At 35.7% G+C, this 24,498-nt stretch overlaps 1 protein-coding gene across 2 annotated transcripts in view; it reads right to left on the bottom strand.

The window, feature by feature from the left end:
* LOC106052518 (protein kinase C delta type-like) overlaps window positions 1-24,498 on the bottom strand; it is a 134,580-nt gene that overhangs the window by 84,100 nt on the left and 25,982 nt on the right. Inside the window, exon 1 of one of the 2 annotated variants that reach the window (XM_056025843.1) lies at window positions 8,592-9,337. The exons of the other annotated variant lie outside the window; for it this stretch is intronic. Coding sequence (XP_055881818.1) covers window positions 8,592-8,594 — 3 coding nt within the window. The 5' untranslated portion in view covers window positions 8,595-9,337. Of the gene's footprint in view, window positions 1-8,591; window positions 9,338-24,498 lie in introns of those variants that run through there. 2 annotated transcript variants of the gene reach the window in all.

The raw sequence follows: 24,498 nt of genomic DNA, 5'->3' as shown, positions 1-24,498 counted from the left end.
TTTGATGTTTAAGATCCGGTTTATATTATGTAAGCAATACAGCAACAAAGAAAAAAAAAGGAAAAAAAAAAGAAGGAAAGGGATATAGAGAAATGTGGGGGAGGTGGCGGGGATCGATACAAAGTAACCTAAACAAAATAACGTAAGAAAGGTAAAGGAGGTAGATATGAAGAGGATATAAACTAAATAGATAAACTAAATAGATAAACTAAATCGATAAACTAAATAGATAAACTAAATAGATAAACTAAATCGATAAACTAAATAGATAAACTAAACAAAGCTTGTAAATGTCTTCACAGTTAAAGATAATTTACTTCCCAGTCCAAACCTCCCACAGGACGACGGGGGATGGCAGCGCACAGGATATGAACCCAGGACCATCGAGAAGTCCGAACGACAGTCCAGAGCGCATATCGCACGACCATCCATCAAGGACGTCATATTGAAGGATGAGTGTTGCCAACTAAATAACAGAAACGACTATGTGCGACAAGAGAGAGAGATTTTAGACAAGGGAGTTTACCGTGCTAATAAAATGTTTAATTTTTAAACTACATACTTTTTCAACACGACCTACTCAGCAGAATCAACCAAATAACTTGCTGTCTATAGCCATCAGCCATTTGTGCAAACCTTTACTGGGGTGCTAAAAAAATAACTTACAATTTCTCTTTCAGGTAAAGAAAATTTAAATCTACACACTTTAAAGTTCAAAACATACACTTTTTTATTTTTTTAATTCAAGCTAGAAAGATATAACAATAAAATATACATCCGTGCGTGTGTGTGAAATTTAAATTTCCTTTTTTTTACAGTCCATTGTTAATTCAAATTAGTTGTACCTATAGACAAGTACACCAAACGCTTATCGACAAATACACGAATTACCTATCGACAAATACAGCAAATGCCTATCGACAAATACACCAAAATACCTATCGACAAATACACCAAATACCTATCGACAAATACACCAAAATACCTATTGACAATTACACCAAACACATATCAACAAATACACCAAATACCTATCGACAAATACACCAAATACCTATCGACAAATACACCAAATACCTATCGACTAATACATCCAAATACCTATCGACAAATACACCAAAATACCTATCGACAAATACACCAAAATACCTATCGACAATTGCACCAAATACCTATCGACAAATACATCAAAATACCTATCGACAAATACACCAAAATACCTATCGACAAATACACCAAAATACCTATCGACAAATACATCAAAATACCTATCAACAATTGCACCAAATACCTATCGACAAATACACCAAATACCTATCGACAAATACACCAAATGCCTATCGACAAATACATCAAAATACCTATCGACAAATACACCAAATGTCTATCGACAAATACACCAAAATACCTATCGACAAATACACCAAATACCTATCGACAAATACACCAAAATACCTATCGACAAATACACCAAGCTCTAAGACCCTCCTCCATCAGGAAGAGAAACAGTAATTCCAAACCAAAGCAATACGTAAGACTTGCAACATATTGATAGTACTGCTCTATTTTGTGTCAGTTCCAGTTTCTCAATGTTTTCTTGAGTTGAGAGGGTTCTAAACAGAGGATCCATATTCTATTATTGGCCTAACCAAGATTAAATAACACTTTAGTTTTATGTTCTTATTTGATTTATAAAATTTCTTTTAATTAATCTTAATGCTTTATTTGATTTTTTTGATAGTTTCGTCAATATGGGGACTCCATGACAGTTTATTTCATTTATTAAAACACCTAGGTATTTTGCGTTTTTAGTCTGTGTTACTGATTTACCATGAATAAGATAAGTGGAATTTATTTGTTTTAGTTTTTTTGTTACTCTTAATAACTTAATAGCCTAATCTTAATAACCGACATTTTTCTGGGTGGAAAGACATGCTCCAATTTGATTTCCATTTCTGTAATTCATCATATTCTCTGTAAAAATTTGTGTATCTTCTGTTGTTTTCATTGTTCTATATATTATGCAATCGTCTGCAAATAATCTGACTTTTGTTCCTGAACTAAAGCAACTAGTTTTATTTGAGGAACGAATGCCAAGGGCTATCTAAGGTAAGCTCTCAACAGACACGGGTTCTCCATGCACACTATAGGAACAGATGAGATGAGGGATGATGAGGTCACCTGCTCTTTTTCAAACAGATGCTAAAGAAAAGAAAATAGAAACGTCAACTAATTTAAGCCTCTAGATAATTAAAACCAACATCTAGATCTATGTGGCCAGGTAAGAAAGCTAGCACTTAGAAGGTAACTACAACCACTTGTCCTTAACGGTTCAGCAGCCATGCGCATCACAGCCACGTAACTTAAAATATCAGAGGTATTTTTTTTTCTTACATGGCAGATAGTCTTATTAGTACACATATACTATACTATGATGCATATTAATGAGATTTTCTCCCTTCCTATTCTAAGAGTTATTAGTGTAAGAAAGTTGGTTTTCTACTGTAGTCATACACACACACAAAAAAGTGAACAAATAATAAAATATATTAATTGCTCAATGACTTTGAGAAGCTCCCAAATATTTGATGCCAAATTGCAATGAAATCTAATAGCGTGATCTTGATCTATATCTTTAGTGTCTGTGTGTGAGACGAAACCAAATATAGAAATGTCGGCACACACCATTTAAGTCGACACACTTGATAAATGTATATCAGTATGTGTTTTGTCGAAAGAGTGAGAGGGGGGAGGGGGAGAAACCCAGAGAGGAAGTAGAACTATACATTGCTTAAACCCGTAAACATTGACTATTCTCAAATCAGCCACCTAACAAAGGTAAAAACGATTCTGTTGTGAACAAATGCAACACAATAAGATATCCTACAGACCGACTCTGCTTTTAGGCTACACGGTTGATTAATTCCTTTAAAAAGAGGAAGGTTATTAGTACTACCAACAACAAATGTGTGCCTGAATTGCATGCCTTGTCGTAAGCAAATGCAAAACATGCTCCATGTCGAGTGCGAGAAAAAACATTCACAAGAAGCTGTTAGGGAACTAGTAAGAATGGGAAATGTTCCAATCAGAGATCGATGCTATTGTTTGATCGTCTTTTTAACACTATCATTAAGTACAATCATAGACTACAGTATCATTAAGTACAATCATAGACTACAGTATCATTAAGTACAATCATGGACTACAGTATCATTAAGTACAATCATAGACTACAGTATCATTAAGTACAATCATGGACTACAGTATCATTAAGTACAATCATAGACTACAGTATCATTAAGTACAATCATAGACTACAGTATCATTAAGTACAATCATGGACTACAGTATCATTAAGTACAATCATAGACTACAGTATCATTAAGTACAATCAAGGACTACAGTATCATTAAGTACAATCATAGACTACAGTATCATTAAGTACAATCATGGACTACAGTATCATTAAGTACAATCATAGACTACAGTATCATTAAGTACAATCATAGACTACAGTATCATTAAGTACAATCATAGACTACAGTATCATTAAGTACAATCATAGACTACAGTATCATTAAGTACAATCATGGACTACAGTATCATTAAGTACAATCATAGACTACAGTATCATTAAGTACAATCATAGACTACAGTATCATTAAGTACAATCATAGACTACAGTATCATTAAGTACAATCATAGACTACAGTATTCAACTACCATTAAGTACAATCATAGACTACAGTATTCAACTATCATTAAGCACAATCATAGACGACAGTATTATTAAGTACAATCATAGACTACAGTATTCAACTAGTCCCATAGTCAAAGAGAAAAAAAATAATGTTATTTTTTATAACATTAAAGAAAAAAAGATACTTAGATCATTTATTATGAACTTTTGTCAATCTAAATCTAATAGGAATGTATCGGAAGTATTCTACACAAGACTGTTTGGTTTTAAAGCATTTTTCTTAGGGTTTTTTTCCCTAACCAAAGTGAAAGAGGAAGAGTGAAGACTAGGTTATAAGGTTCGGTTGACATGAAAAATAGCATCTGATAGCGACAGTCACTGGACATGGAAAATAGCATCTGATAGCGACAGTCACTGGACATGGAAAATAGCATCTGATAGCGACAGTCACTGGACATGGAAAATAGCATCTGATAGTGACAGTCACTGGACATGAAAAATAGCATCTGATAGTGACAGTCACTGGACATGAAAAATAGCATCTGATAGTGACAGTCACTGGACACGGAAAAGAGCATCTCTGATAGCGACAGTCACTGGACATGGAAAATATTGTCCCTCTGTACTGTCCAGACCCGCCATTTGCTAGAACATCGCTATTTGTAGTGCAGTCTTGCCATCGTATGTCCATGGTGGAGCGCAGATATCTTTGGTGAAATTTTAAGTTGCTTTATGTATGATAGCCATGCCTCCAAGGGTATTAGGATGAATATCAATATGCAATTACTAGAGAGCGAGCAGAACGGTGGATGGTGTAACAGATGTGTCTCACGAATACGCTTGAAAGACCCGATCGGGCGTCTTGGACCAGCCCGAGTCTTAACTAGTATAATAAAAGCACCAGGAAGCAGGCGTCTTTTCAACAAGACAACTGGAGTTCTCTTACAAAGGCCGCGGGATGAACGTCTAGGACACAATTATCTACTGCCGATACTACATAGATTATTGCATAATATATAGAACAATAAAAACAACACAAGATACAGAAATTTTTATAAAAAAGAATTAGATCAATTACAGAAATGGGAATCAAATTGGAGCATGACTTTCCGCCCAGAAAAAAAAAGTCAAGAGTAACAAAAAAAACTAATACCACCAGTTACACAGACTAGAAACTCAAAATACCTAGGTGTTATAATTAATGAAAAACTATCATGAAAGCCCTGTATTGATTTAATTATTTAAAAAAAAAAGGCAATAAATCGACCTCCGGCAGGTAACTGTTTTAATGGATGTGGCAAATAGGTAGATCCCAGCTAGGACTGCCGCTTGAAATACAGCACTCATCTTCTTAATCTTCTCAAAGACAAGCTTTATAATAAGTGGAGTCAAAAAGTCCAATTAAGAACAGAATAGTGTCAATCAGTTTATGTCTAAACAAAGATGTAATTGAGTCCTTGGGAGGAGACGAAACACATTCGTGGATGTGTATATGTGTACACTCCATTCCTGTGTTCTACACAGTGTTTCATTAGGGGAAAAAAACACAAGACTACGAAGCACGGAAAAACGAGACAGAGAGAGAGAGAGACAGAGAGAGAGAGACAGAGAGAGATTATGGGTGAGACCAATTGTCGTAGAAGGTCGGAAACACACACATATATATATAAGGACAGTGTTGGCCAAAATGTTTTCTGCGTAAGGCCGTATAGATTTCCTAAACATTTGTAACAGGCCGCATCGACATAAGAAAAAAAAAGAGTCCGATGGAACCAAATCTTGGTGGTTTCTTTTTGTACTAAGGGTAGAAGTTTGGAGGGGTCAGATAGCACCACATCAAGGGGCCGAATACGGCCCGCAGGTCGTAGTTTCGACATCATTGTACTAGTGTTTTGGGTTATTTTGTAATTTCTCTTTCCCTACTCCAAAGTTGAACCCCGTGACACAATATATGCCTGATTCACACCAAGACATACAGGCAAAGTTTTAAAAGTCAAATGTAGATAAACGATCATTACAGAAACAAAAAGGTCAGTTCAGGGTGAACTCAGAGCAGTCAAACAGTGACGAGAGAAGCGAGGCTAATCCTGCCAAGATGATGTGATTGTTTTACACGAGAGTGAAGGGACTTGGAATCCAAGTTATTATTAAACCTTTTTTTTTTTTAATTAGATCTTAACATTATGGATAGACTTGATCTAGACCAGTAGGGCTAAGAGTAGATAGTCCCCCACACACAATTTTGATTGTGAAGAATGTACTGTTATGAAAGAAATTGCTTAGATTTTACTAATTAAAAAATAAAAGAGATTGTTGTGGTTTCAATAATTTGAATAAAAATAACGATGCGCTCTTATCTCATACCAATATATGTATTTGTGTGTATGTATGTATGTGTGTGTGGGGGGGGGGGGGAAGGGAGAGAGAGAGTCTTGTTAAACGTGTATTTTGAATGACGTGAGCACCGTGTCGTCTATTTTTAGTCAACCTCTACTTGAAGCATGTTGTAGAGTTTTTTATTTATTTTGTTTGTTTTTAAGTTTCGTTATCTATCTGATACACAGGAAGGTGTGTGTGTGTGTGCGTGCGCCTGCTCTCTCTCCCTGTTTCCTCCCTACTTCTCTTGTTTATTGACTTCATCAAAACGTTTATTAATAAAATGGACACAAAGTCGGTGGGTTTCATCTAGTGATACTCGGAGGTCGTTTTTTATTTTATGAAAGAACGACCGTAACTGTCAGGTGTTAAAGGTTTCTATTCCCTAAGTCTATTTATTACAATACTCTCTAGTTTCTTTTTTGTAATTATATAAAAAAAAAAAAATAAACAGAAACAAGAAGCATCGTGTATACCAGTGCACAGTGTTGCTTCTTCTGCATTTATTTATTAGTATTATATTCAATATAAAGGGATGAATTAAAAAAATGGTTTAAAGTAGTTCCGAGCAATGGTTTGCCTGCAAATGTTAGGAAACTTTTTTTAAAAAGACCAGTAGCTATATATGTAAGTGAAATCTGGACGGTGACCAAAAAAAAAGCCCAGAAAATCTGCTAAATACTTGGGGAAGGAAAATCCTCCGAAAAATGTATGGCGCCGTACATAAGGAAACCTGATGGAGGATTCGCACCAACCAAAGAAATAGATCAGCTATATGAAGAACCGTCCATAGTGACCGAAATGAAAAGGAACACATTACGTTGGGGGGGCATATCACTTCGAAAGAATGCAGAGAACAGAGGAGCAAAAATTGTTCCCCGGCAAAAGCCAAAACGCAGTGGCCCTAAAGGCAGACCACCAGTAAGGTGGCTTGAAGATGTAGAAACAGATCTACAGCAGCTAAAAGTCCGGGCACAGGATAGATAAGAAAGAAGCAGGCCATTGCCTTCCGATGACTGTAGTGCCACTGGGGTGGATTAGGCTACAAATAGAATTAGAGGATTGAGATGAAGAACGAATGGCGTATTTAAAAAAAGCAAAACGTTTTTAAGTTGAGGACTAATTGCAAGCTGCTTTGACACATGGTGTAAATATTGTATTACTATTATACACGAAAGCTTTGAATGACATATATTAAATCCAAATGTTTAAGCTACGTTTATCTTACAAAAAGAAATCTGAGAAAAGACACAAAGATAAAGGCAGATTTCGTGTTTCATGTGCTAAGACAAATTTGTACAAGTGCTCCTTCTTCCCTAGTGCCATAAGAGTCTGAATCAGCCAGGAAAAATTGATGACTTGGTGGAATTTAAGCCTCTAATTAACCTGCACGACTAGCTTAACACATGGATACGTGTTGGACGTAATAGTCTTCTCTTAGGAAGAAACGTCTGTAATTGATAAGATACTAACATTATACACCGGCTACACCAGTTGATTTGTTCCCATGATTTATTTTGTTTATTATAGCCTGAACATCCCCTCCTTTTCATTTATGAAATTTCTATAAATGTGCCACATTTTAACGACCCCCCCCAACATACTTTTAGCCCCCCCCCCCCCCGTGAATTAGTGTATCTGTTGATGAAATTTAACGACCTGCTCTCTTTCCTTCTCTCTCTCTGTCTCTTTCTTCCTACTTTCTCTCTGTCTCTCTTCTGTCTTGATCGCAATCTCTCTCTCTCTGGAACCCCCATTTGTGTAAATTATCTGCTTCTTTGTTTGAAGGGTCGATCCAGTGAACTAAGAGCAAGTGTTACCACGTTCAATAAACAAACATGAAGTATAGATCAATATGAACTGTTCGAAATTATACTTTTTCGAAAGCACCTTGACTCATATTCTGCATTAAGCATTTGTTAAAAATGCAGCTAATCTGGACCATTCCAAATTAACTACAATAAAACTATATGTCTTTCTGTCTCTTTTGAAATAAAAAAAAATGAGATGGTCGGCTAAATCTAAATCTATATAGATCTATAGAACAATAGGATTAATTACCCTACTAAACAAAATCTAGATTATAATTTATATCTATATATCTAGATCTAAAAAATGAGTAGACTAGAGATCTCTGTGTCAGTCTATATGTCTTGATCTAGAGTCTAGATATAGATCTAGTAGGTTTAATAAAATATTTACACGGAGAAATCTAGATCTATATGTATAATTACAATCGTCAAGGGTTAATTGCATCTCTTTCTTTGGAGTCTTGGTATATATCTAGCCCTAACAGTAATCTTGTGAATGAAAATAGTGACGATTTCATTTAATTCACCATCCTCTAGATATTATTGAATAAAGTGTACATCTGCTATATAGATACAATTATTATTATATAGATCTAGTCTAGAAAATAAATAATACTAGATCTAGACCTTTTTAGTTAGATCTATATAGTAATCTATAGTTAGTTAGATGTAGATCTATATAGTAATCTATAAAAAGCACTCACCATTTTACAATCAGAATCAATAGTCGCTGAAAAAAGTCAATATGATAGATAGAATACAATAGTAAACCAAGGTTGAGAATCAAAATATCTAGATCTAGATTGAGTCTGCTAGATTTAAATCTAGTCTACAGAAACTGCTTTCTACTTCCTGGAATACAGAATCTTTTACACTGACACTATATCTAGATTAGAATTAGATCTAGATTCTAGTCTGTTGTTCTAGGCTCACTCTGGAAACTTTCTTTGTAATAATCCTCTCAAAAGAATATCTGCGAACCACAAAATTATCGTATTTAAAGCTTTAATATCGATGAGTCAATATCCCTATTCGAACGAAATGTGATCACAGACGTGTCTAACAGTGTTTCGAAACTCTTTGTCATACTTAGATCTATTTACATAGCATGCACAGATGATATCAGTTCACAACTGCGGGTGCTAGGCCTAGAATATATCCGCTAGTTAACGGAGCCAGGGCTACTATAATACGGGGTTTCCCTTGAATGTCTCCTACACACTTTTATGTTTGTGTGTCATTCTTGTATAATTAGAAACGACACGGAAGTGACGCGAAAAGTAGTGTAAAACTTCAACAGCACGTGAAAAATGTATAAAACAGAGAAAAAAAAAACGTTGGATGTTTAACGTGGATAAGTTCTGGATATAAACTAGAACAAAAGTAGAAATTAGGTCAATCATTCATGTCGAAACACAATATCATTTTTTTGTGTGTGGGTCCGATTAAAAAAATAGGTCATGGTACACACCAAGCGTGGCTGTGTAGTTAACGAGGTGCTGACGGTTGACACGAAAGTAGTGTCACACATCTGGAGTGCAGTGAAGTAGGTCAAGGCGCATAGCTTCCCACATACACATTACCACGGAACGAACTAGCCAAGCACGCGACAATCAATTTTTTATTTATTGCTATATCGATAACATCGTCGAGATGTAATCGATAACTATTATGCAAATGATAAACTTGGAACGGACGGCTTCCTGGTCGTGTGGAATACGCTCTGGACTGTCGTTTAGAATGTTCAGGGTTCGAACCCTGCCCGCTGCCATCTACCGCCGCCCTGCGGGAGATTAGGGCTATGATGTAACAATTTTCAACTATGAAGACTATGACTAAGACTGATCACACGAACGTGTACAACAAAACAGACGAAACGAATTTAAAATGTAAATATTTCGGTAATTCCTTCAGGAATAAAGATCATTAAGTCCTACAATAGAATAAAGGGAAGGCAGCGGACTGGATTTGAACGCGGGACCATCGTGTTGACAGTCCAAGCGCATACCACGCGACCAGACATCCCATTCATATATGCGATCTATATCCTCTATTTCTTTGGCCAATGGTAAACGAGCAGGGTGTCATGTGGCCAGCACAACGACCAACCGCCTTTACAACTTAAGTCATCACAAGGTTTAATAGTAAGAGACAAAGCGGTCATTTTCGTCTGTCTTTTAAATGGCAGATTATTGTGTGCCTCAGTTGTTCATGGGGATTTGTGTCTTCTATTTGTATGTTACCGAACGCCTGGCCTTAGTTTGAAATCAGTTGTCTTTAGAAACTCAGTTGGGGAAGAAGAAAGAAAAGAAATTCCTTTGGATAGATGTACTAAAAGTAAAAAAAAATAACTGAGACCCAGGCCTACTAGATCTACGTTAATAGACTTTCCCTCTGATTTTTTTTACAATTGGATAGTAAATAAAATACGTTGCAAGAATCTCAAATTCAGTGACCATAAGTCCTCCACCTCCTTTTCCCGTGCTGTTCAAAGCAGGTCCCTCTTTATATTACAAAATTCCCAATAAGACCAAGCTATTTTTATCTAGCCTCGCTTGTCTTTGCACGAGCTTTACTGGACCTTGTCATTGGGCGACGTTTTGACCGACTCGAAGATCAAGCGTCATTCTCGTTTGGCGCCACAATTATGTAATCTATTTTTTTAAACAAGTAGAACACTTTTAACAAAACACTATGCATGCATTATTTTTTGTTTATTGACAGACTAGCTGATACCCGTGCTACGTCGCGATTGAAAATGTCGGTTTATAGGCCTATGTTGTTCTTTTTTTGCCGGAACATTCTTAAAACTATAAATAAAACGGCCCGTATTACAACGCTCCCCAACCCAAAAACAATTTTTTAGCCCTCAAATTCTGAAAGTCCTTTTTATTTTGTCTCTTTTATCCTACAAACGAAGGGCCCGCAGCGCTCCATTACTTCGTAGGCCCATCAGTTGTAGCCTTCTCAAATGAAAGCGTGGTCGAGAGGCCAAGTGCGCTTGAACTTGGCTTGGCTTGGCTACCTAGGAAGGGGGCTCGAGGTTCGACACCCTACTGGAGCAGAGCATTGTTTACTGAGCACCTAAAGGCAGCACGGAAAACCTCCCAGATACCCCCTCACCCCCTCACACCACTGGTCCACAAATGAGATTGGACCATACCGCTCTGAGCATGCTAGAAGCATGAAAGTAGCGCTATATAAAAGCTATACTTATTATAAAGGCGGTAAAGCACAGCTTTAAACAAAGTATACAAAATATACCCTCTTGCATATAATTATGCACTGCACACATTTTGTGCTGTAAATAATAGAAGCACTGATAAATAATTTACTGACGCTTTGTTATTCCCGGGAACAGTTTGAACAAAGAAACGTCACTAGTCGCACCTTAGTCCACTATGATTTATTTGTATTGTGTCAGTCTTAGATATAAGGGGCACCTTAGTTAGAATAACTCATATCTACACACCGTATAAAACATCCCCCAAGACGCACACACACACACTCACACTTTTAATAGCCCCTTATACTCACTGTGACAATTTGTAGGATTTTAATTTAGAATAGAGGCCCACTTGTAGAACTAGATTTAGTTTTAAATTGTGTTATACATTATCATTAACTACAGTCTTATCATTTCAAACTGTAGTAATTTTCTCCACATACAAACACACACACACGCTTTCTATACAGTTGTAAAAAGATTATTGATAATCACAATGATTTAATGACAATCCCTAAAATTCACTCTGACAATTATCTACATCTAGTGGCGAATTCTTCATTTAAGATCTAGATCTATTGAAGCAATTATAAAACACAAATTTAAAAAAAAAATGGAACAAAAGAAAGTTACGCACCAAAAGAAATTTAACAAATGCTTAAATCGGAAGGAATTATAGTACTTTAGAGTCAGACATTGAAATATCGACTTTCAAAGACATATTTGGTAGAAATTGCGAATAAAAAGCCATTTTTTGGGGTAGGCTATAAAAGTGTTTTCACTTAATCTTATCCAGATCTTGATCTAAACAAAGCCTCTTTGTTGACTAGCTTTCAAGTGGTCAATTTGTCAGACCGTTGCCGCATAACCCACGGGTCAAAGACTGCCCGTCAAGTAGATGTAAACAGTTAATGGACCACTAAGGCATTACTTTTTCCATCCCTGAGTTGAGAGACGTAGGACATCAAAGAACCTCGTCCCAGTGAACAATCAACCCCAATAGAGCTGATGAAGAATAACAAGAAAAACACAGAAATAATACTTTAAAACCAAACTTTTATATAAAGTGGAATTGTATCAATTAGTTCGGGTCAGCCAGGAGATTAAAATTTGGAATAGATCTACACTAAAAATAATAAATCTGTGCGATAGGAAATGTTTTACCTATTGTTTTTGTTTAGCTCAATTTCATGCTATTAGATTTCCCAATACGCTTTGATCCCATCATTTATCTGCACCCTTTGGATAGGGTGGAGGGGGGAATAATAAGGGGGGGGGTGCCAGTGTAAATGTTACCGTGATCGCTTTTTAAATGCATTTCATAAGTAAATAATAAAAAGATGTAGAACTTGAATTCGAACTCGAGGGTTTAAGCCTCTTTAGGCCGACACTCGCAACACTGTGCAAGCGAAGTGCTTATGAAAATAGAAAGTTTTAAAGTTATCTATTATATTTTTTTAAACCTTTTAACCACGACCTACACAAAGTATAAAAGGGGGCTAATTCAACGTATGCCACCAAATCTTCTAATTACGCTTTCTTTCTCTTTTTCGATACGAAATAATTAATTACCTTAATAAAAATCGTATTTTTTTTTAAGACTGACTTTTATTTTGATCGAGAACAAGAAATAATTTCAACTTGATCCGACATTGGATGTGGGAGAAATAACGTGTAGGAACTTTTTACCAGACAGCCAGACAGAGTGTGGGTTACTATAAGCTTGGTTAAAAGTTATAGTTAGTTTTTGCCACAAAAGAAAGTCTTTTATGTTCTATAATTTCAAATATTATTATAGGCCTATATCGGCTAAGTTGTTTACTAGCAGTCTGGTGCTATAAGTCAACCACCGATCAACACCCCCAGCTCCGCCCCCTACCCCAAAAAAAAAGCTCCTTGACGGCCAGCTAAACCAATATGAAAACAAATTCAAATGGACAAAGAAAACAATTCAAGGACACTATCAAAGAGTTCTTGAAAGTTTCAAGATAGACTTTACATTTTGGGAGTCAAGAGCAAATAACAGAACAGCATGGCGCCGTGATGTAAAAACTGAAAATCGCTGGAGACAATAAAACAGTCTTGGCAGAAGAAATGTGTCTTGACAGAAAGACTCGGCAATTCAGATAGGTTCCAGATACCAAAGCATGCCAGGTGAACAGCCGAAAATGTTGTGCTCACATAAGCTTCATCAGCTAAAGCAAAAATAAAATAAATGCATACAATTATATATATATATAACTAACCTTAAAAAAATTAGTTTTGGACTTTAAAAGATTACTTGTGAATTGATTGTAGACAGGGCCGCCGCGAGGGTTGTGGCCGCCTGCGTGCGAAATTAAAAAATGCTGCCCCCCCCCCCCCCCCGTTTTTTTTTTTAATCATTAAGACTGAGCTTGACACTGTACCAAACGCGCTCTTTGATTTAAATCTATTTTTATTGACCATTCCTTTTTTCTTTTCATATTAGCAGCCTTGTTGTATCCCCATGCACTCTAAGATGTTTTATTTTCAAATTTAACTTATGTTTTTTTTTTGTTTGTTTGTTTTTTTTGTAATGAAAAGAAAAGAGAATTAGTTTTAATTATAACAATTTTTAGGTTTTATTTTCATTTATGATAATTTAACACTATGTATAAAATCCAAATTTAAGTAAGGAAATTTCACTAATACGTTTTCAACTTCAGAAATCCTTTTTCCTGCTGTCTGCAACGTCTTTTTCTTGTAGTAAGAAGAGAAAATATAAAAAGGCCAACGGTGACGTGTTTTCTTTCAGTACGCACTATTCATCCTAATAAAAAAAAAGTCTACGTCAATATTAAGTCTAATAATAAAGAGGCAACCCTGGCCAATAATATTATACGAGGGACATTCTAGGTAGGCCAACATATTGCGCACGGACCTCTGTAATGCGCGTGATCCTTTTAAAATTATTCTACGAGTTAAGACTTCTCGGTCGCGGACCTTTTTCTTCACAGACGTCGTCACTATAATTAAGTCTGATTAAGTTCGACCATTTTGTGGAATGAATATAAAAGAAACACACTAGCGGAGACATTTAGAAATGTTTTCTTCAAAACGTTTTAACTATCATTTTTTCCCCTCAAGTTATCAAAGGATAATGGAATCATTTCAATTTATATAAAACATTTAAGTAATTTTTTATTATTAAATCAAAAATAAAAAAAAAAAAGTAACCTTGGAATAATGATTTGGCCGCCCCCTACATTCGGTAGCCTGTTTGCAGTGCACACATTGCCCAATAGGTAGCGGCGGTCCTGATTGTAGAAGCCAAAACAATTTTCTCATTTTGCTAAAAATGTTAAATGAGTGATGCGATATAGATCATGAAAATACAATTTATGTCATGAATATTTCTAAGTTTGAGAAAATGTTCTCCTGACAAATAGAAATATTGAATCCTGCAGAGGTGAACCACTGTGTAGAAATATACAATAAACATACATATAGGTCAACCATGATGGACCAAAGTAATTAGATATCGGCTACTGATTTACTCGGTTTCATTATCTACTACTCATTTACTCTCTGTCTCATTCTTTTACTTTCCGTAAAAAAGATAAATCTCGGAATAGATAATGACATAATGACTATCAAAATGATAAAATAAAATAAATCAATATTCATAGATCTTTTGACCTCATTAGTCAACGATAAACTAAAGATATAAATAAATGCAATGCTTTAGATATACAATAGGGCACTCACTATATAACAGATTCAAACAGTTAAAAACTGCAAAGACAATGCAATTATATTACTATATCCAATGTTTAGTAAAGATAAAAAGAAGGCGTTGGCGTGCAAAAAAAGGATATTTTCTGTTGGCCCCAGGGCACATTTAGTCACATAACAATCCAATATTATATTAAACTATCAATCATTGAGGGAGAGAGTGTGCCGAATATCTGGCCCAGTCGTGAAGGTTGCGTTTAAAAGATTACCTGGCCATGATGGGGAAATAAAAAGGTTTTGGAAGAGAAAGATTATCTGATGTTACTGGCCTTGTCAGTCTCTCCCTATTTGTGCAGATTCAACATTGACCGGACTCCCATGTTGACTCACTGACAGTTTCCTCGCCGTCCGTAAATTTGAGGTCTTCACCGTACACTAGCGTACAGAACCATTCCGTAAACATAGACTACTTGAACATTCTTTAAAAGCAATGTGCATGCCTGTAAGTTTAAAACAACAACAACTGTGTAAACCTTTTAGGTCGTCAAATGATCTCCCCTACAAAGATCATTGATTTCGTACTTAGCGAACTGATTCTGGTCAAGAAGAATGTCGAGTCAAAGTTCATTTCAGCTGGTAGTAAACAGACTCGTGCCAATCAATACAATTAAGAAATACAATTCTTCGTCGCCGTTCCAGTCTGAATATTGAAGGAATGTTGTGGACGGACATTAACTTGTATCTCCAAACTGATGGTAGACAGCTAAACCGCTGTAGGCGTAATATATCTTAACTAATAAAACTTGAATAACTTCCTTGTGAACAATACTCAATATAACCTTTATTAAAATATAGACAAAATCAAGTTAACATGAGATAAAATAAATGTACTAGACTTTAGTAATAATACTTTTTTTTAACAAAATCCAACTCACTATAACAACAGTTCTATTCAGTCTCACATTCTGGAGCCGTCGGGTTCGAATCCTGGTGAAGACTAGGATTTTCAACTTCGGATTCCTTGGGCGCCTCTGAGTCTACCCAGCTCTAATGGGTACCTGACATTAGTTGGGGAAAAGTAAAGGCGGTTGGTCGTTGTGCTGGCTACATGACACCCTCGTTAACCGTAGGCCACAAAAACAGATGAACTTTACATCATCTGCCCTATAGACTAAAATGTTTTATAAAATGTTTTACATGTTTCGGATGTTCCTTCAGAGTTGAAGATAGTTTACTTCCTAGTCCAAACCTCCCGCAGGACGACGGGGGATGGGAGCGGGCAGGGTTTGAACCCTCGACCGTCGATAAATCCGAACGACAGTCCAGCGCGCAAACCGCACGGCCAGGCAGCCATCCACAAGGTCTGAAAGGGGAACTAATTAGGCCAGGTTCACATCTAACGTTGCATTCACTTGCACCTATCCTTTGATCTGCAGCACCATTGGGGCACTACACAAGATCTGTCAACCTTCTTTCGCCATTCTTATCTCTCATTTGTCTTTGATATAATTTCATTTGGATGTTCTTTCTGAAAATATTGAAGCTTGCCTGGGTGGACCACTTCGGGGCAAGTGGTCTCTTCTTACTGCCCTACTTTCAGAATAGATGCATCAAATGAGCTGCGTGGACCAGTTTTTACTCATTCTGTTAGCCTATCCGCTACAACTAACGCTAACACTAATCTTGGTATGTACCAGAGCACTGCGTTTAGGCCAGGAGAGCTGAAATCCTTGGCCACTTCATTAGAAAAGTCAAAAGAAAATTACACGTCATTGAAATCAAAGTATACATCTTAGCAAAATGTACTCGTCACAATACTTGTTAACAGTGTATTATGTTTAAAATAATGACCAAAATGTTTGGTATTGGCTGTCATCTATTGTCCTCAACTTCAAGAAGATAGCAACAAAAGATAGTTATACTCGTTCTAAGGTCTTAAGAGCTCCAACAAATTCCGAATGTACGAGATATTGAATAAACTCGTTATTGATTATATAATTGATTCTAAGTCATTTATAGAGACAGACTTTAGGGTCCACATTTTGTTCTAGGGTTTAGCTTTTCTGTTTGTTTCTATCGCGGCTAGATTTTATAACGCTGAAAAAAAGAACAACACTAAATTCTAAAGAAGAAGATTGGGATATGAATGAAAACCAGTCTCTACATCGTATAAATAATAATGTACTATAGTGTAGCACACGAAATAACAAGCAGTTAGACACAATCACAAAAGGCACATTTTTTTAAAACAAGGTTACAAAGACAGTGGAAACTCAAACTCAAAATCAGCCCCCCCGAAGTGGTCCACCCAGGCAGGTAAAAAGGCAGGTTTCAATATTTTCATAAGGAAAATCATAATGAAATTCTATCAAAAGCAAATGACAGAGAATAATTGTGAAAGAAGGTTGACAGATTATATGTGGTGTCCCAAAGGTCTAGCAGACCAAATGATAGGTGAAAGTGAATGTGAAGTTAGATGTGAACCTGGCCTAACTGATGTCTTATAATGAGTATCTAATTGATCTAATTGTTTTGTAAAGGGTCAATCTCTAATTCAAAGCCTCAAGTAAAAAAATTCCTTTAGCTTTGTGTTGTAAGACTATTGATGCACTATGCAGTTCACATGATAATATGAAAAACTACTTATTAATTGTTGTTTTAAATTATGTCCAACTTATTTGCTCAGCAAATAGATTTTTTTTCTCATTAAAAAAACGTTATTTTTTTTTTTTTTTTTTTTTTTGTAAATGTAGTAATTATTATGACAGAACTTATATAACTTTGAAATAAAATTGTTAAAAAAAATATTTTTTGACCAAAAATCTAAAACCATTCGTATAAATGTGTTGGAAAAGAGTGTATATGTGTAGACTTCATTAAAAAGCCTGCAGTTTTTGTTCCTATTAATATTGAATAGTTGTAAAAATGGTGTATTTTTATGAAAAAACTACTTACATAATTGATTTTAAAAATTTGATTTTTCGCTTTCAAAAAAGAAAAAAGTAGCCGTTGCATTAGAACTTTGAATGATCTAAAATATCATGATGTCCTATTTTCATTTTATCTTCTGGTTTCTGAGATCGAAACGGGACGGACAGACGGACGGAGAGACGGGCCACACAAAACTAATTGCGTCTTTTCCCCTTTCGGCGGCCGCTAAAAATAATAATACTTTTTCCTTTCGCTTCAATGTGGTGGTACAACGCCGCAGATCACGTGATAATATGAAAACAACTTATTTATTGTTGTTTTAAATTATGTCCAACTTATATGCATATTAAATAGATTTTTTTCTCTCTAAAAAAACAAACATTTTTTTTGTTTGTAAATGTAGTAGCTAGTATGACAGAACTTACTTCACTTAGCAATACAGATGTAAAAAAAAAAAAAATTAATCATTATTGACAAAAAATCTAAAAGCTTTACTGCGCAATTGCAACGTGTGTTTAGAGTTTTACATGTTTGTAAATATTTACAGTGAATAGTTCTAAAAGTGGTGTATTTTTATGAATAAACTGCTTGCATAGGAGATTTTAAACAATTAGATTTTTCGCTTTCAGAAAAGAAAAAAGTAGCCGTTGCATCAGAACTTCAAATGGTCTAAATATTATGATTTAGGATTTTCAATATCTTTTCTAGTTTAAGAGATCTAAACGGGACGGACAGACAGACAATCCACACAAAACTAAGAGCGTCTTTTCCCCTTTCGGGGGCCGCAAACAAAGGGGATATAACGCAGTATTAACTTAAAAAACGAAGAGTCATCTCCCTTGTTTTGTGTAAGCTTCACCTATCATTCTCTCTCTATTCAACAACTTTATATTTAGATGTGCATTCTCACTACTGGGTGCAAAAAGTATTTTTTTTTTTAAAATACCCTAAGAACAGACACACACTTTTTTTTTAAAACACGAGGTTCAATGTGCAAATAAACCCAGATAAAAGTAATTTGATCAAAGGAAGTCTTAATGGCTTTTTGATTGCGCTGAAAGCGACAAATAAATAAAAGATTCTATTGTTCTGTTCCGATAAAATTTCTTTTAGGGGTCAAGACGAAGCTGAAAAACTTGAATACAGTTTCAATTAACAACTTATGTGATCGCCACCTCTGTCTTGTGAATTACGGGCTACTAGTGGGTTTGTTTTTTAATCATATAAAACATGAATGCAATGACGTCATTTGCCAATATTACTACTTAAACGTTATTTTATTACAAAACTTTTATAGATTCTGTCTGTCTGTCTGGGTGAATTCTTTTACACTTTTTTTCTTCCCACTTCCCATTCTCGGATCAAGTTGAAATTTGGCACAACTATTCATTGTCGATGACAACGCGTGAATCAATTTAAAAACATCAACAATTAGTTAATCAATTAGTGTTAATTGATTAATTTTGTTTTGTTTTTATTTTAGAAAAAGGGGAGATAAAAGTCGCAGTGTTGAGATGTATGGCGGTGATTGAACGGTGCTCTCCCTTCACTCAATATAGCATTGTTTCTTTTTAAAAGTATTTTTTGTTTATTTTGCTTGTTTTCTAAACATGTTGTTGGCCTCCTTCAGTCGTAAACAACGACGCCATATCGGATGTAATATTATGCGTAGTGTGAAACTACTACAGTACAACTAAAACAGATTAATCTAATTTTATTGAATATGTATTATCTAACACAAGTTAATACTGTACGCCATATGAGAAGATCCCAGTGTTCGCAAAGACCTTCCTACAGGGAACATTACCCTGGACAAAACGGAGAGGCTAACTAAAGAAGCAATGGGAAGACATTATCCAGATATCGATGGGTCTGTCAATGTAAGAGACTAATTCTGTCAAAATACAGAGATGATTGGAAATAGACAAAGGCCCAACAGACTAAGCTGCAGGTGACGGTGAAGTCTATGCTAAATAATAGGATGATTACTAAATTTACGCACCATTACAATAAAGTTCAGATTAAATTTTCTGTTCTTTAGTCAAGAGCTAGATTTGTAGTAAGAGGTCCAATGGGCTCGCTAGGATCTTCCTGCAGGGGACAGTACCAGAGAAAAGAAGAAATAGGCAGACAAAGAATCCATTGGAAGACAGTATCAAAGACTTGCATTGGGCTCTACGCTCCTGTTTCTTCATACGGGATGACTCATGATGCCTTTCCCATGTTTTAATATATAGCTGCAAGGCTGCGTAGGTTTGAATTCGGAGTTTTCCTTCTTTTAAGTGGGTAGCTAAACCAGCCAGCTATGGCTAACGAGCAGCTTACTGGCATAGGCACCACTTGCCTTCGCCACGTCTTCTGTCCGTGAAAATAGTTCCGCCAGACTCAATATCTGAGCTGCTCCTAGAGGTCACTTATTGCTGTTAATAAATCTTTTGATCCATCTGTATTAATACTGAGTTTCTGTGCTTCTGGTTATGCGAAGAAAGAAGAGATGTATTTATGTTTTAACGTAACAGCACTGTGCTTCTTCTCATCCAAATTAGTATTACATAATCATTGAAAATGTTATCCAGGATTTTAGGCCCTGGCATTGACCTAGTTTGGCCACCAAGACCTTTAGCACAGTTTACCTATGTGACTGGTTAAGCTGTTGAACTATATTTAGCTCTTGCACAACGGAATCATTCACAAGCACTGCTATGTTTAATTTTATGTGTGTGTGCGTGTGTTTTTTGTATACGTGTGTCTGTTAATGGATGCTCACTATCAATCTTATTCTCAATGTGGTGTATCCATCATTCTGTGCCGGTACGCGTTCCTAAAAACATTTTATTGATTGTCTCCCCTTATTGTAGCCCGTCAAGATCTTTCGGTTATAAAGGTTTCATTCTTCTGAAATGTCTATTTGCTATCAGCTGTTGGACGCCCTGCAGTATGTAACAGAGTATCAAATTACATGCTTTCTTTATATCGAAGGATTATTAGCACATAAAATGTAATTTTAAACAAATATTTACCTGTATTACAAGAATAAGAGATGAGCTGCTTTTTTTTTAATTTGAAAGACAATATGTTGTTGCATCGTTTTCAAACTCCTTTTAAATAAAAATATTGTTTGGCTTCGTTTTTATTGTACGCTTTGTAAAGAAACAATTGGTTTTCTAAAAGTGAACTCTTTCATATTTTAAATTAACTATGCAAGCATTTTTTTTTTCATAAAAATACACCGTTTATCCGATACTAGGGACCATTACTATAACACATGAAAACACCTATACTGAATCCAAATGAAACAACGCAAACATTTTTTTTTTACAATGTTAATGTATTTATAAATTAAGCTTTTTCTGTTATACAAGTTAATAAAGAAACTGTTTACTTTCGTTTTAAAAGAGAAAATATGCATTTAGTATGCATTTATGTAAAATGTATTCTTAAACAACATTTAGTATACATACAAGTAATATGTATTCTTAAACAACATACGGTTATCATAGATACATTAAGTATTAAATATTACCAAACACGACGCATAATCCAAAGAGGTCGATTCCCGGCCCCCCAAATGATTTCAAAATTCCTAGCTATGTCACTGCTTGAGGATTTCAATGAGAGATTTGAAAAAAACAACAACAACCCATCAATTAGTGCTTCCCAAACTTTTGAGCTACGTGTACCCCTTTTATCATTTTTGTAATGATGAGTACCCCTCGCCCCCCCCCCACCTCATTTTAATTTATTAACAGAACATAATAAATGGGCATTTTAAAAAAAAACAGCATAGTTAATGAGGTGCACAGCATACCACCTCCAAAGTTTTCCAATACCCCTTGGGGTACGCGTACCCTACTTTGGGAAAACTGAATTAGATGATCACACAATAACATCAGTTAGGTCAGGTTTACATTTAACAATATCTTCGCAGCAATCAGTTTATTGAATACATATGAATACAATGAAATAAAACAAAATGAGTAGGCCTAAATGACATTAATATTTTTCCGTACCCTGTGGTATCATGTGGTCAGTCGACACACACACACGACATTTCCTTTGGTATGAACGGAGCTGGGGTTGTGATCGCTGATTGTAGTTCATAGCTTCTGATATTCATGATGAAAATATTGAAAGTTGCCTTTTTACCTGCCTGAGTGGACCACTCTGGGGGGCCGATTCTGAGTTTGTTTTTTTTTCACACAAACTACCTTAATAACTTTGCATTGCCGTTGCTTTTTTTTTGGTATAGTCTGCTCTGTTGCTATTGTATATCTTTCTTTATACAAATGTGTCCCAATAGAGCACGAAACGGGTTGCTTGAATCAGCTAGGACAACCAATGACTTAGCAGAGTTTGTCTTTAATACACAAACACGGCTAGATTAAGATATAGATACGCGTAGTGCGCATTTTTTTCTTTTTTAAAAAAAACGTCTGTAATTTATAAGATAAAAAAATGTCGGTTCTTTCGAATGACTTTGTATTAGGGAATGTCTGTTTTTTTTGCTATGACCCTGTGTTGGAGAATGTCTATTCTTTGCTAGACTTAAGTCTCCTCTCACCTGTTATCTCATATATTTAACTTCTTTACCTGCCAGGACAACATGCCCCAAGTCTAACTCTGCCAGAAAAATAAAATTAAAAAAAAGCCGATAGCATACACATCCTAAGGACTAATGACCTGTTGGAAGATAGTGATGAGCTTGGAAGTAACACAACCAGGCTGGTCATTATCACCTAGCAGGTGACTACAAGAAATGTCAATCAGCTGGACAGAGATGTCCTACAAACACACGACACAGACATGGATCTGTACAATACACTTAGACATAAGGAGAGGTGGACGTTCTGTGGAAGGTGACGAAATCGTTTCAGCCCATAATACAGATAACAACACAACCTTACTGTTCGATTCCATTGTTTTGTTTTATAAGTCATTACGTCTACAGTCAGAGCACTTCCAGACAAAAAACCATTGATCCGAATGCATGCATAGATCCAAGACTATTTAGATTGAAATGAGTTTGAATTATAGATACATTTAAAATCTTTGTAGAACATATTACAGAGAAGAGGAACAAACTACACTTGTGGACGCTGAGATGTCTAGAACTGGCCATCAGATTTGGGGTATGAAAATATATTCTTACAAGCTAATAGTTATGTTTAAACAACCTAAAACAATAATTAATTATCTTATAAATTCAATAGTTTCAGCGCTAGAACTATAAGTTTCACTACGCAAAGCGAAAGTGTTTGTGTTGAAATTTCTAGTGGCTCTTACATATATATATTCTTTAAAACTCAGAAAGCTGTTAATTCTTTTGTTTAACGTTTTCAGGATGTTCCTTCAGATTTGAAGATAATTACATCCGCAAAACGACGAGGTATGGCAGCGGACTGATCGTGCTCGAAGCCGGAACCAACGAGATCCCCGAACACAGTGCAGATCACATACCACAAGACCAGGCACTGACGACAACAACGACTCGGTTTTCCACAATGTCTTTGAAATGAAGCCCAATCCATACTGTAAAGATACAGCCGCTTTCCTAAGTTATGTAATATATGTGACTAGGAGCATGAGAAACTTGATATAAGACTCTACGCTCTGATGCTTCCATGACCTATTTATTTTTTATATAGTAAAAGCTAAGGAATGACGTATCGTTTGGCATTGTCGTAACTGGCTAGCAGACAGGTCAGTAGGTCAAGTCAAATGTAGAAGAAGTATCCATAAATGACGGCATGGGAGAATATATTGCTGAGAATGGAGGGCTGTTTGACATTATGGAATAGGAAGCACTTTCCTCTGCCCACAGGACGCAATGGAAAAGGGGGGGGGGGGTAAAAAGTTGTCCGCTTTTATATAGGTCAGTGTCAATATATTTGATAGGATGTCGTCTCTAGAGATAGCAGGTCAGTGTCAATATATTTTATAGGATGTCGTCTCTAGAGATAACATTAAAAAAACAAAACAACTCGACTAATTTGAAGCTTGTTTGAGAATTTAATATAAAAAAACAACAACAACGGTCTAATGAATGAACGAGCAGGCAATAAATAAAGCAGACATGAAAGTATGGATCACGTGATCTAGGCTTGTACTTCTTTCTAGCGTTTCTTTGGTTCAAGGTTTAATTTTGTTTTCAAAACCTTCGATCTGAAATCTTTTAATTTTTTATTTCCAATATAATATGAGAAAACAGCCTGAACTGATATATCCCAAGCCTGAACTAATCTTTTTAAAGTTCAGTTTGATTAACCATTCAATTTTAACAGAATGTCCCATTCTCATGAGCCATTAGAATATACATGCATTACCTAGTAAGTGGACCACATCACTACACTAGCAATTTTTTATTTAACAATTAAAAAAAAAATTGTCTCCAAACAAAGCGAAAGTTCTACAAAGGCAGTCAAAGTGACAAATGCAAACAATATATAAATCGAACTAACTAATGAACATATAAACTGCTCCTATCCACACATTCCCGCTCTCCCTTTCTCCCTCTCTGTTTCCATCTGTCCATCTTCATTCTTCACACCTCTAACCCCTAATCAATTTCACTCTTTAAGATCCAGAGTTCCTACTTTTCCTACACAAGTTTAATACAAAATAACACTCAAATAACAATAACAGTAATAATAACAATAACAATAATTCAATTTACAACCATCAGATCTACATAGTATAGAAATAACTGTTTCTATAGTAAAGCATCAGGGACACGCTCAAAGCTTCTCTGAAAGAATTCA

The sequence above is a fragment of the Biomphalaria glabrata genome, chromosome 4, assembly GCF_947242115.1.
Source record: "Biomphalaria glabrata chromosome 4, xgBioGlab47.1, whole genome shotgun sequence".
Classification (NCBI taxonomy): Eukaryota; Metazoa; Mollusca; class Gastropoda; family Planorbidae; genus Biomphalaria; species Biomphalaria glabrata.
Note: the sequence above shows the minus strand (reverse complement) of the source record. Positions and strands in the feature narration are given on the sequence as shown.